This window comes from Grampus griseus, assembly GCF_964374135.1.
Source record: "Grampus griseus genome assembly, chromosome: 17".
NCBI lineage: Eukaryota > Metazoa > Chordata > Mammalia > Artiodactyla > Delphinidae > Grampus > Grampus griseus.
In genome coordinates this window covers 53,613,007-53,627,905 of record NC_139011.1, presented here as the reverse complement: position 1 = coordinate 53,627,905, position 14,899 = coordinate 53,613,007, and the positions used below count along the sequence as shown (strand labels likewise).

The 14,899-nt window shown below is 36.4% G+C and overlaps 1 protein-coding gene across 1 annotated transcript; it reads left to right on the top strand.

The window, feature by feature from the left end:
• Positions 1–1,590: 1,590 nt before the first annotated feature.
• On the top strand, positions 1,591–12,922 carry LOC309835262 (solute carrier family 7 member 12-like; the record flags this gene model as incomplete). The annotated part of the gene is made up of 4 exons (XM_082674671.1): positions 1,591–2,257; positions 6,718–6,849; positions 9,507–9,868; positions 12,635–12,922. The coding sequence occupies 4 exons, from the start codon at positions 1,591–1,593 to the stop codon at positions 12,920–12,922; spliced, it is 1,449 nt and encodes a 482-aa protein (XP_082530797.1).
• Positions 12,923–14,899: the final 1,977 nt, after the last annotated feature.

The window sequence follows — 14,899 nt, the reverse complement described above, 5'->3', positions numbered from 1 at the left end:
GAGACAAATTAGAATGGTAACAAGAGTTCCACCTTAACATTATCAGTATTGAAGTTGCCTGTTATGTACACGTAGATATAAGTAGAGGCTTCTGTCTCCAAGTGAGTGAACTAGCTTGTACCAAAACAACCCTCCTACCAAAAATAATTTAAAATGTATAAAATATTAAAATATCTATTTGAAAAAATAAGAAATATAGCAAAGCAGTAAGGGTTTAAGCAGTCAAAATCCTGAAGAAAAAAGAAAACTGGAGAAGTGAGCCCGACATTCAGCATCACTTCTCCCCTAGAAGCATTTGACAATATGGAACTGGTGAATCAGAAGATACATCAAAATAAAATACCTAGACAGAAACATGGAGAGAGAAGTAAAAGATGGAAATACAGAAAGCAGAGTAAACATGTATAATATGGGCACAAGTCTAATATACTTCTGGGATATAATTTCACATCCATCAGATCAGCAAAACCTTTAAGTCTGATGATACTAAATGTTGACAAAGCTGTGAAATTTGGAATCATCTAATAAAACAGCAGAACCCTGTGAACTAGAAATTCCATTCCTATGAATATCCTAAACTCAAATATGGATTAAAGAAGAAATTGTAAAAAATGTTCATGCAGCATTGAATTTAATAGTGAAAAAGGGTCATCAAAAGGCAGATAGATACATTCATAAATAGAAACTGTAAAGGCACCTTCATTCTTCCAGTTGCCAGGCCCACATACCTTGGTCAATCTTATTCCTTTCAATCTCTCATAACCCCACATCTAAATCATCAGCAAATTCTATAGGGTCTACTTTAAAAATATATCAAGAGTCCAATCACTTCAAACCTCCAATGCCAGCTATCTTGTCCCTAAGCTTAAATACTTGGTAGTTCTATATACTTGGAGTGGTCCATCCCCAGCTCCTTTCCTTTTTTCTTTTTTTCTTTTTTTCTTTTTTCCCAGCTCTTTTTCTTGTGTGCAGCTCTAATTCCAGAACTACAAGTAATACAATAAATAATCCAGACAGCCATCTACTGCATGCTTAGGAACATCCTTGGATCAGGAATCAGTAAATAGAAACCCCAGCAACCTCATCTATTTCCAATAGCAGTAAGTTCAATTCAGGCTAAAATTTTCCTCAAGACTACCTGTGGTTGAGACATAATTCACATACCATATGACTCCCCCATTTAGAGACGGTTTTTGTATATTATAACTTTTTAAGACTTGTGGCAAAATACATATAACACTAAATTTGTCACTTTGACCATTTTTAAGCATACAATTCAGTGGCATTAGTCATATTCACAATGTTGTGCAGTCATCACCGGGCATATTTGAATTTTTAAATAATTAACATGAGAAACATTTTAACTCTGGCCTTAAAAGAGTTCACAAAATCTTAGAACAATTTACAAGTTAATCATTTTCAAAATCAAGTTAACGGCAGTAATAAAATGCTTATGTAAGGACAATGGTTAAATCAAGAAAGCACTTTGCAGAAGAATCATGGGGTGAATGTATAAGAGTTAGCAATCCACATGAAATTTTAAAATTATTTTTCAGGATTTAAAAAAAAAAACAGGAAAAAGGCAAAAGCATGCAACTCCTGAGGGCAATAGGATTCTTCCGTGGAAACATTTTAATATTTAGTGCCACAATAGGGGCAGGAATCTTTGTGTCTCCTAAAGGGGTATTAAAATATTCCTCACTGAATGTAGCTGTCTCCCTGAGTATTTGGGCTGCTTGTGCTGTGCTGACTTTGATCTCCGCTCTCAGTCACGCAGAGCTGGGGACAACATTCCCTAGAAGTGGAGCACAGTATTATTTCCTCAAAAGATCTCTTGGATCCTCTGTTGCTTTCCTCAGTCTTTGGATCAAACTTTTTACTCATCCCTTAAGACTAGCTACTGAAACCTTGTTACTATCTACCTATACAATTCAGCCTTTCTATGCTGGGTGCCCAGCTCCAGAGCTACCAAAGAAGTGTCTAGCTTTGGCTATTCTGTGGTCTTTGGGACTTCTAAATACTCGAGGGGTGCAAAGAGTGGCTTTGTTTCAAACTATCAGTACTGTGACAAAGATGACTGTCCTCTGCTTCATTTCCATCACTGGAATTGTGCTGTTAGGGATTGGGAAAAAAGAGAACGTGGCCAGGTTTGAGAACGCTTTCGACGCTGAACTTCCTAACGTCTCACAGATTGCAGAAGCCTTCCTACAAGGATTGTTTGCATATTCTGGCACGTCAATCCTGAACAGCATAGCAGGTAAATCTTTTTCTGAAATAGTTTTGTCGCAGGCATAAAGTTTTGTCTACAAGTCTGTGGAGAAAGATATATCTGATTTGTTTATTTGTGGGGAATTGAATTAAATCTGTTCTGCATGCTCTACATGTATGTAGTTTAATCATCATTAAGACTTGGTAGACACTTATCTATATAATATACACAGAATTTAGTGTTTTTCAGGTCACTCCCCTATCACACACTTGGGAATTTTATAAAGTTTTCAAGAGAAAATTAAGACCACTCTCAGATTTTACCGTACTTTATTCTAACAATTTTTCAAGACATTTTGAGTTAAATATCAATTATATAAGAAATATATTAACATAATCCATTTGTAAAAAATTAAAACTATCACAGATTTTATATATCCCCTACCACATTGGTAAAATTTCACATCCTAATTTTGATTCCACAATATGTCTTAGAGAAATTTCCATATTAGTTCTTAGTCATCTAACACATTCTTTTAACTGCTGCATAATATTCCTTAGAATGGCTTTACCGCACTTTCACATTAGAGGTATTTAAAATGTTTCCCATTTTTTACAATTTCAAGGACTGGTGTAATATCCATGCTTCCCTGCTTATATACACTGTTGTTTCTGCAGGGCAATGCTGCCCCCTCTGATGTCATGGTACCAAATGAATTTGGTAATAGTTGTATAGCTCTCTACAGTAAACAAAAGAAATAAATAGAAAACAATTCACTATATTTCTTTTACATTTTAAACTTATAGGAATATTAAAATTTAAGGAATATATTAAATATTGAAGTTATATAAAACTTCCAAACAAAATTTTTGCAAAAATTTTAATAAGAAACTGGAGTTTGTTCCTCTAAATATAATGTTGCTATAGATTTTATGTTTGAAATGTCCTTAATACTTTATCAAAACTTTTAGTGATGATTTCTTCAAATTCTAAATTCTTGAATTATTGAATTTTTTTTTATGTTCCCCAGTCAATGAGACACTTTGCTCACTCATGTAGATTACTAAAAATTTAAGTTGATATGATTTTTAAGTACTTTAGCATTTTCCTTTTTTAATTGACAAATGTAACATTGAAATTTCTTGCAATAAAATTAACAAATTTTTAAATATCAAGCCTTTTCAAATAAGACTTTAATTTACCTAGCACAAATTAATTATGCCAACAGTCACCTTGCTGCTAGTTTGGCCATTAAAAGGCACATGAGTCATAAGTGAAAATATTGGATATATATGGAGGCAGGGTTTCACAGGTCACTGCTTTTGGAACTGCATCCTCCAAGGGTCACCTAGTCAGTGGGCAGTGGTGGGTTCTGCAAAAATAAATACCCAGATGTTGGTGCACCCCTTGGCTAAAGTAAAGCATCGCACTAGAGCAAGCCCAGGTGTTCTTGATAGTGACGATTACCTAAAGACACAGCGCAGTGCAGCTTTAGACCCAATTCTGTCTGAAGCACTCATCTCATTCTCCCCCTACTCCTTGGTTTGATTTGTTATCAAACAAGTTAAACCTTGAATTAAGGACAAGAAACCCATAACGGGAACTGACAGAGAAGTGTAACTTCAGATCAATATGGTTGTGTTTGGAATGTCTAGTGAAATTTTCTGGATCTGCAGACTATTAGAGCAGAAGGTCGAATGCGATGAGTACAGTAACATGGCCAGAACTTGTGGCTAATTGAATGGGGCTGGCTATCAGAACCAGCACTTCATTAACTTACCAAATTTAGAGATCTGGCTTCTTCCATCTCAAAATGGGTGATCCTCACTAGAAAGAACTCTCTCCCTCAAGTTTGGTTCTCCGAGTTCCTGAGCTGTCATATTCCTAACTAATTGTAAACAGAATAGATAGCTTGTGTCTAGATTCTTACCACCAGCCACATGTGGCTAGTGAGCATCTAAAATGTAGTTAGTCAAAGTGAGGTGCTCCATAGGTGTAAAATACACACCAGAAATCAAAATCTTGAATGAGCAAAACAATGTCCAATAGCTCATTAATACTTTTTTATAAATGTTACATACTGCAATGATAACATTTTGGATATCTGGGGATAAATATATATATTAATAATTCCATTTCATTGGTTTTTCTTTTATGTAGCTACTAGAAAATTTAAAATTACATAAATGGCTCACAGTATATTTTTATTAGACAGTACTGCTAGAATAGGAAAAATACGAAATGTTCCCAACTAGAGTCATTAGGCTTTTGTACCTTTTATCAGTTCATAAATGACTGTGGGCTGCTTCTGAGGGGAGAATGTAAACTTCTAGATTTTTCTAAGCAAGGCAGCTTCCTCCCCTCCCTGCCAAATCACCCAAGGACTAAGGGCAATTCTCAGGAGAAGAGTTCAGCTATGGGGAACTAGCAGCCATTATTCACAGAAGCTGGAGGAGAGGAGAACCTGCCGGTCAAGTTGTAAAGTCATTTACCCACACAGGGGATCAGGGTCACTATCTCAGGTGATTGAAGCTGTTGGGTGGACCATCCCAGCTTACACAGTTACTTACACTTCCCAGATTCAAGATAAGACATGTGATCTGAGCACTTGATGCTTCAAGTCACATATGCACAGGCTGGTTCTGTCACACCATTGCTATAGTAATAGCGGACCCCAAGACCTCACAATTCAGCTGACATTGATTTTATATCAATATCACCTGATTTCTTTCCAATCGGAATTTGGATGGACAGACTGTCTCGCTTCTACATGGCTTACGACAAATTTCCTTCACTGCTTGAGTAGATTCAAACAATCTCTTGACTGCCTGATGGACTCTAAATTGTTTTCCTCTTATTATTTTATTCATAACCCATAAGACCCTGAATTCTATTCACACCTTTCTTACTTATGATGACCCAGTAGTCATTTTAATACAGTAAATTTGCCTAGGTAGGAAAAGTTTGCTTGGGAGAGTAAGGATGAGAAAGGTACTTCCTCAGAGGTCAATTTGCTTGAGGGAAAGAGATGAGAGAACCGTTACTTCTGAAAAAAAGGAAGAAATTACATATCTCAGATGGGATGAAGAGACATGCTACATACCAAACAGTCTTTTTTTTAAACAACTGTACATTTTTTATTTGTACAAATCTGTGGGCTGGCAATCTTTGTTGCTAACTGCAAAACCTGTTTCCCAAAGTCCATTAAGGGTCACAGCCAGGTTAGAACTCCAGACCATTTAGGTCCAGGCCTCTGCTCTTAACCACTCCCCTGAACTTCATTTTTAAGAAAAACAGTATGATGTTTAGGAATTTTGAGATAATATGTCAATTTTAGGAATCCACTGTTGATGCAGTGTCTCCTCCCCTGAGGTAAGGTCCTTACAATTGACAGAAACTGACTAAAAGGCCCCTACAATTGACAGAAACTGACCCAAACATTGTTAGGTGCCTTGAACTCATCCCTGCTTTTGGTTTAAAAACTTTATTATGTATTGGAGCTCAAAGATTTTCCCAACTGAGGACGTCTATCCAAGAGGGTGGGAGTAAGTGTCAAAAAGAACTCTGCACCTTCTTTCCAAGAAATCCATCACCTCAAGGTCCAAGAGATCTAGCTACATGAAGGCTGGAGGGTGCAGTGGTTACTGTCTGGTGTCAGACCAAACTTGGTTAAAATCCTGCCCTCACCACGTATTTGCTGTGTGACCTTGGGCAAGTCTCTTAACCTCTCTGAGTCCCTGCAGTTTCCTCTGTATTTGAAATGTAGACAAAGCACAGTATGTCCTTGATGCTATCATGGGTATTCAATACTACACTTTGGAAGCCTCTGTGACAAAGCAAGACATAGATGTGCTCACAAAAGGCTGCCATGGCATGGGGGAGGGGTGCATCTGTTTTCTTTTAGCACCAACTGATCCCTTTGCATAGAAGACTGCCCACTGAGTTCTTCACATAGTTCCCTCCCTCACTTCCTTTAGGTCTTCCCTCAAATGTCATTTCTCGGCTAACTTATTTAATGCAAATTTCCTCCCGCCCCCCACTCTGCTCTCATCCCTGTTTCATTTCTTTCTCTTTTTTTATTGAGGTATAGTTGATTTACAACCTTATATAGGTTTCATGTGTACAACATAGTGATTCACAGGTTTTAAAGGTTATAGTCTACTTATAGTTATCATAAAATATTGGCTATATACTATGCAGTGTACAATATATCCTTGTAGCTTATCATTTTATACATAGTAGCTTGTATTAAATAGTCTTTTCCATCACTGTAAATCCATAATCATGAAATAGTTGGAAAAATTGGATTTTTAGTATAAGATGGTGAGAAATCCAAGCTTTCAGGCAAAACTTGCAAAGGAGTAAAATCAGTCAAGCAGATGAGAATCAGTCAAGCAGATGAATCAGTCAAGCACATGAATACTTTCTCATCCTTTTCATTACAAAGAAGTCTTCAAAAGTCTCATAATAATATGACTTTTTCTGATGCGTTTATTTGTGTTTTTTAGGAGAGATAAAAAACCCTGGTGAAAATATTCCCAAATCTCTGATTACTGTCCTTCCCATGGTGGCTGTGATTTACTTACTGGCTAATGTATCCTACCTGGCAGTTTTGACTCCCAGGGAAATCATCTCTGCAGGTATGAATGTGTCTAGACAAAGAGGAAATAGTCACTACTACCTCCTCTGAATAAACAGGGACTCCTATATACTGCTATTTTTTCGATACACCCATAAGAGTGTAAATGTGATGTGGTCCTGCTTTGGTTTTTCACAAGACAGGAAAAATAATCATCTAAACAATCTATTAAAAAAATGAGCACATGCTAAAGACTAAGGTCGAAGGGTAGAAGAATGTGAAGAAGCAAGAACTGAAAAGAGAATGAGGAAGAGGAAGAAGAGGAGGAAGAGAGACATGGAGGAGAAAGAGGAAAGAGAAGAGGAGAAACAGGAGCAAGCAAGGCAAGAAGGCAAAGAAGAAACACTTTGTTAGAAGATGTTCCACCCTTTAAGGTGCACCCAGGTACCTGCCCTCAAAATAGTTGTTTGGAGCAAGCAGTACCACCTTCATTATCTTCATTTTTCAGATGAGGAAACTGTAGCGAGGAAAGTTAAATAATGAACAGCATTGATAAGATTCAAAAATAGGTCTCAGTCATGCTCTTCTAATGATAAAAGATTACTTCTTGTTCTGGTTATTGCTAGTAATGGATTGCAAATGTGGACATCAGTTTGCGAGATCTGACCTTCAAAAATATATTCTTCTCAATTCCATCAAGCATGGTGCTCAAAGTTACACAGCTAGTAATTGAAAAAGACAGACTCAAATCCAGGTTGTTTGACTCCAAGACCTGTGTTCTCAACCACCATACTAAAATGCCTCCACACAAGCAAACCAAATCAAAGCATAACCACCACTAATAGGGCCTATTAGCAAAGCAAGCAATAGTATGAATATTTATTAATATATATTAGATGAATTTTATTAATACATATAATCATATAACATATACATGACTAAATGGAGATACAACAAAAAATTAATAGTAAATGGAACCATCTGAATGATAATATTGCAAGATATCTTTTATTTCCTTTTTTATACCGTTCATATTTTCCACAATTAGCATGTTGTACTTACGATCAGAAAAAAAAATTTTAATGCCAAATAATTATATTTCCACAGAATCAAGTAATGAATTTTTATGACACCACTGGGTCTTTTTTAAAAAATGTTAAATTATGTTCACTTTACTTTAAAAAGGCAGAGTAGAATTTGAAATATATTAGAAAAATTCTACAAAATTTAATTTTTAAAAAATAATTACTCCTGAAAGAAGAGAAGTTTGGTTATCTAGAAAATTCATTTATTGAGAACAACTAGCTCTTCAAATATTCTGGATAGAGGTCAAATAATACATCAACAGAAACATAGACTCCAAAACTATTGTATATACAAATAGGCACAGGGGTCTATGAACACGTATAGGGTGCGTGGTTTTGGAGGGGCTGACTGTGTCACTCCAGTAACTAGAATTCCCCTGTAATGGATGTGTTTTCAAGGACTGAGGTCACAAAGAGGATCAGTCTAGTGAGCCACACCACTGAACTGGAGTTCTGCTCTATCATCTGCATTCAAAGCCTTTACAAAACTAAGAAGCTTTGAAGTGCAGTTTTTAAAAAAACGATATTTTACATGGTCCCAAAAGTCAAAAGGTGCATTTATGCATCTTCTCTGAGACTAGTATAAAAATGTTATGTTGATTCTAAAAGAAAAAGAGGAATATAAATTTCTAAAAGTAAAAAGAAACACGTTGCTTCCCACAGTTTGGTCTCACAGGAATACAGTAACACACTAAAGGAGATTTTTTTAACTATGAAAATGAGGGGGAGAACTATAATTTGCCTTTCACTCTACATCCAAACCAGGCAGCAAGTTCTGTAAAGACCCACGTCACTAACATCTCTCTTTGGGTGTTCCCTCCTCTTCTTTCCCCTACTCAGTGCCCAGGCCCTTATTTTTCTTACTTCATGTACAGCAATAACCTCCTAATGTATACGCTCACCTCTAACTTCCTCCTTCCAATCCAGCCTCCACTCAGTCTCTAGAGATCACTCTATAAAACACAAATCTAATCCTGTCATCTCCCTGCTTAAATATTCCACCATCTTGTTTTCTTGCATCTCCTCCCAGTCTCACTCTCACAGCTGCTGCAACCACCACACCATCACTCCATCATCACATTCCTTCAGACCAACTATCAGCTCCTAACCTGACCATGGCAGGTTCTCCAAGATCTGACTCAAGCCTAACTTTCTATCCTCATCTCCTGCCTTCCCTTGCACACACACACACCCTCACCACACGTCAGACTTTCTAAACAATTTACTATGTTTCCAGAATAAATACTATCTCTCTGCCTCCCTCGCAATGCCATCTCACCAGCCCCCGCCTGATTTAGATGCCTTTCTCATGCTTAATGTCCCACTTATAAGATTTATTCTAAGTTTAATACACTTTGAGTCCTGAAAAGTGCCTCCTAAATCCCATGCACAAACTAGTCTTAGAAAGTTTGAAATGTAGTGGCAAATCACCCCTTCCAATGCATTCTACTGACCAACACAGACCACAAGGCCAGACCGTATTCAAGAATAAGTAAAGAGACTTCCTTTCTTGGAAGGAACTGCAAAATCATATTACAAAGGGTATGGTTGCAGAGAAAGTGAAGAATTATTGGCATAGTTTCAATCAAGCAAAGGGACTGACTTTTTTGAAATTTTTCTAAAATTTTCATAGATGCTGTTGCTGTCACCTGGACGGACAAAATAATCCCTTCCATGCAATGGGTCATTTCTTTGGGAATTTCAACTTCAATATTTAGCAGCATGTGTTGTACAGTGCTTTCGGCATCAAGGATGATCTACACAGCAAGCCAAGAAGGACAACTGCCTTTGATCTTCTCGATGCTCAATAACCACTCGTGTCCAACCATGGCTGTCAGCCAGATAATCATCTTAACTTCAGTTGTTATTATAACCTCAGATTTGATCAATTTAATAAAATATTCAGGATTAGCAATATGGTTTTTAAGAGGGTTACATATGATAGGTTTACTTAAACTAAGGTACCAGGAACCCAATCTACCTAGACCTTACAAGGTAAATCAAAATTAAAACGTTAATATTAAATTTCTATTCTCTGTCTAGGAATATAATTTCTTATTCTATATGGGATGCTTCTAACCAGTCATGAGTCAAATTTATGAAACATCTGAACCAGACCTCCATTTCCCAGCTTACTGATGTGTAATTGACTGTATGGGCTGCTTTTGGTCTGATTTTTCTAGAGTAAAATGTCAAAACTGATTCTCCTCAAGGAAGACAGATGTTATCCTTTTTGTCATCTTTCAGGAGCTAGGTAATAACACTTCTGAGGGGAGGGCTTTTTGCCCAGCTCAAAAGCATCTCCTCAGTCCATGAACAAATGAGGGTGATGTGGCATACTCTTCTTGTGTATGGCCTTGATAGGGTCTTTATTTTATACAATAAGATGTTAATCTAAGCCTCAGTTTAGGTGATGACAAAAATTTTGAACCTGAACTTAACTAGCAAGATAGAATCACTATCCTCTAGGTAATGTCAGCAGGGCTACTGTAGGTTCCTAGAGTGTCTTTGTGCAAAATATAATAAAGCACCCCTCCCTCTAGGCAGCCCCAGCCCTGTGCCCAGGCACAGAGCCTGGTGAGCTAGATATCAGCCCCCTTTTGCCCCCTCAGATGGGTATGATTGTATGAGTGTGAACTGCCTAAGCAACCATATGCAAAAGAAATAAAATCAGACTCTCATTTGAAAAGACCATTCTGACAATAGTGTAGAAAGTGAATTAGAAGGAGGGGTGAGCAGTTTCAGGTCAAACAGCTGGTATAGATTTTCTTAGCTTTACCCCCTTTTAACTCAGGAGAATCCTAGATCTCAGAGATTAAGTAAATTACCCTAGATAAAAGGATCAGGGCTGGGATTTAAACCACACATTCTGATTTCAGAGACCAAATTTTTGTTATATTTACTGGAAAGATAGTGATGAATTTTTTATTCTATAAAGGATCCACTGAGGAAATTTTCTCTGATCTTAGCATCAGGAATACCTGGGCCTCTTCTAAACAACTGATTTGCTTATGCCTTTTGGTGGCCTGCTTTCAGAATCTATGTGGGGCTTTGTGGCATGCATTTTGTGAGCCAAATTTATTGTTTATCCATGTTTCTTTATTTCCCTCATTTCTTTTTTTAATTTTCATTTATTTTGTCTTGGTATAAAATAAGCCATACCTTGCTATAATGTAAATCCTAAAAGTTTCCAAACAGTCTTTGTTTTATTCTTTAATCATGTTATAAATATAATCCGGTGGCCCATATAATTAAGATACTTCCTGGTTGTAGAGATTGTATGGAAAATGAAATGATAGTCCCATATTTCATGCCAGCAACCATAAAACCACTTGAGTGTGCTTGTTAAAAATCTGAATTCCCAGTCTCACCCCTGGAGGTTCTAATTTAGTAGGTCTTAGATGGGTCTTAGGAATCGGTATATTTATCAATTATCTTGGGGATTCTTATGCAGAGAGGTCAATTGACCATATTTTAAGAAACACTAGCTTAGACAGTTTTGACTTTCTTCCACCCCCAAAATATGGATCCCTCTTGGCCATGTCCCAAGTTGAAAAAAGAAAACAATAATATCTTGAATTTCAGTCATCCATTTATTCAACAAATGTGCAGTGACTATCTGCTATGTTTCAGGCACTCTGCTAGGCAGTTCAGAGAAATAAAGATGAATCTTTCCATCAAGAATCTTCTTAGCCTCATAGAAGAGTAAGAAATGTATACAAATCACTGTTATAAAGTTAATTAAGAAATGCCATTTGTTGAGCACATTTTACTGAAGTACACTGTATGCAATTCTGACAAAGATTTTAGGAGACAAGCATTAGATAAAAAACTCATTTTGCAAATGAGTCTAAGAGGACCCTTTTTTTTCAACACTCAGACTTTATATTTAAACTGTAATAACACACAACACACACATATTTCAGGAATATTTGATTAAAAACCTCTGAACATAACTATCCATTAGTACCTGCCAACCCACCGTGTCCTTCCTTCAGTTGTGGTAGGGGTGCGGGGCCCTGAGGGTCTCACTGAGCCGTGTTTGGGGTCCCTGTGGAACAGGCACTTGGGGAACCACCTTCTGGTTGTTCTCTGCAAATAGGTCTGAAGATCAGATTAATTAGGTAGACCAAAGTTATACTGCTAGTCAGTGTCACAAGCTCCCTGGAGAAGAAACTTCTTTATCTGTCCTAAATACCTCTGTATCCTTAGCATAGCACATGCCACTAAGCAATTCAGTGAATATTTCTTGAAAGAATGAGCAATTAAAATAACAGAGATTGCATTTCTAACCAGACTTTTCTGATTCCAGTATTTCTGTTGTTTCTATTACTTGATGGTGCTGCCCTGAGAAAGACTGGCACATGCTCCCTTAAAGAAGCATTATAAACAAATATTTCAGTTATGACGTTACTGGATTTTCAAATTCCCAAAACTAAGAATGTTTCAATGATTAATACTAGAATGACATAGTTAATTTTTGATGATGTTTAAATGTATTTTTTCTATGCTTGAAAATGAAGCACTAATTTTAGTAAATAAATGACAATATCTGATGAATTGAGTAGGCATTCATGAAAACTATAGAATGAATAAAATACAGTTCCCCTTTTTTACAATCATTCAGTCTGCCATTGATTTACTTTCTGTAATGTAATAGTTTGGAAACATCTGTTCCATAAGACAGAGAATGTTCTTATGTTGTTTATAGAAACCTGAGGACAACGTCATCACTAATCTTAATCTTTTTTTTACTTTCAGGTGCCTTTGCCATTTATATTTGGATGCATAGCTATATCTTTGTTTCTGATTTTGACGCCATTGATTCAGGCTCCTAAAATAGAGCATGTCTATGGGCTTATCTTTATGTTCAGTGGACTCCTGTGTTACTGGATTCATGTTCACCTTAATCAACATTCTGTCTGTTTTGTCAAAATCACTTGTTATTTACAATTACTGTTTAATGTTTCACCACCTGAAGACCATGATGAAGGTACTTCAACAGGAAAAAATGACCTTAAAGAAATCTTTGTAAATAAGAAACTTTAAAATGTAAAATGTTTAATGAATGGATACATTCTTAAAGGTAACCTTTGCTTTAAAATATATACACACAAACACAAAGCCTCTACCTCCTGCCCAACCTCCAGCTACACATATCAAATCCACCTCCCTAGCTACATATTCAAGCTCTTTACAATTCAAATTATTCTCCTGGTAACTGAAGCCTTAGTTCCATAGTGCCCAACATGTTTCTCACCACTTTCTTCTTGGTCAAAAATTTTAAATGCGTGCACACACACACATACACACACACACACAAACACAAAGTTTAAAAGGCATAATATGCCTTAGTCACTTAATTACTGCCTACTTCCATGTGTAAAAATTATTATAATGTTGTAAACAAGAAACTAATATAATGTATGTCAATTATATATCAATAAAATAAACAAACAAATAAATAAAAAAACAAAAAGTCATTGCCAGGAAGATAAATTCATAGGTGCCTAGTGTATAGCAGATACTTAATATTTGTTGAATGAATGAATATAGTTGCATCAGCAAAAATAAATAAAATATTGTAAATCTGTACTTGATATTAATAAATACTATGCATTACTTTCTACTCACTGGTCTAAACATTTCACAGTGATACCAATTAACATGAAATATTTTACTTTCAAGTCTCTGTGTTTAGCCTTTATAAAGTGTGATACGCTAAATCATGGCCCTCAAAAATACGTCTAGGTCAATTAAGTTCATATCTAGTAAGAGAAGTTTATCAAAATGTTTCCCAAATTTTGTGGAATCCTAAAATCAATACATTAACTGGCATTAAAAAGGGAATAAAAAAACATAAAGACACTAAAGTTTCTAAAATCCAGTAATAATAATAATGATTTTATTTTGTTCCTGTAAAAATAAAAATAAACAAGGCATTATTTAAAAAAAAAGAAGGGAGAGAATGTCATGAAAACTTGTTTAAAGATTTTGAAATCGAGGTGGGGAACTTATTGGATGTCCTGTCTAGTATACCTTTCTTAGTTACTTGCGCTTTTTAATGTCTTTAAGCCATGTTACAACTCTAAGTTGTAGAATACTCATAATAATGCAAATGATTTTTGACAATAGAAATATAAGTGAATTTTGTCTAGTGGATGCAGTGATTACCATGAATACTGACCACTTTTACTTCTACTTGTAACTTTATTTCGACATTCTTGACTGCCTATGTGTGCACATTGTTTGAATTCTCTTTTAAACTGGTTATAATATCTCACTGGTTCCCCCATTAAATAGTGAGTTAAATATTTTTTAAAATATATATATGTATAAGGTTATATATATATATTTTAATATTTAACTCATTTTATAGATATAGATGATAGATATAGATATTGATATAGATAGATATAGATCTCCAGGCCCTAATCCCTGGAACCTCTGAATCTTACTTTATATGGAAAAAGAGTTTTTACAGATGTGATTAAGGATCTTGAGATGAGGAGCATTTTACTGGATTATCTATGTAGGCCCTAAATGTAATCACAGATGTATTTATAAAAGAGAGATAGAGGGAGATTAGATACAAACAAAAGAGAAGGCAGGGAGAGACCTTCAAGATGGCGGGGGAGTAAGATGTGGAGATCACCTTCCTCCCCACAAATACATCAGAAATACATCTACACGTGGAACAATTCCTACAGAACACCTACTGAACGCTGGCAGAAGACCTCAGACTTCCCAAAAGGCAAGAAACTCCCCACGTACCTGGGTACGGCAAAAGAAAAAACAGAGACAAAAGAATAGGGACAGTACCTGCACCTCTGGTAGGGAGCTATGAAGGAGGAAAAGTTTCCACACACTAAGAATCCCCTTCACTGGCGTAGACGGGAGTGGGAGGGGGTGGGCGGGGGAGGGAAGCTTCGGAGCCACGGAGGAGACCTCAGCAACGGGTGCGGAGAGCAAAGCGGAGAGATTCCCGCACAGAAGACCGGTGCCAACCAGCACTCAGCAGCCCGA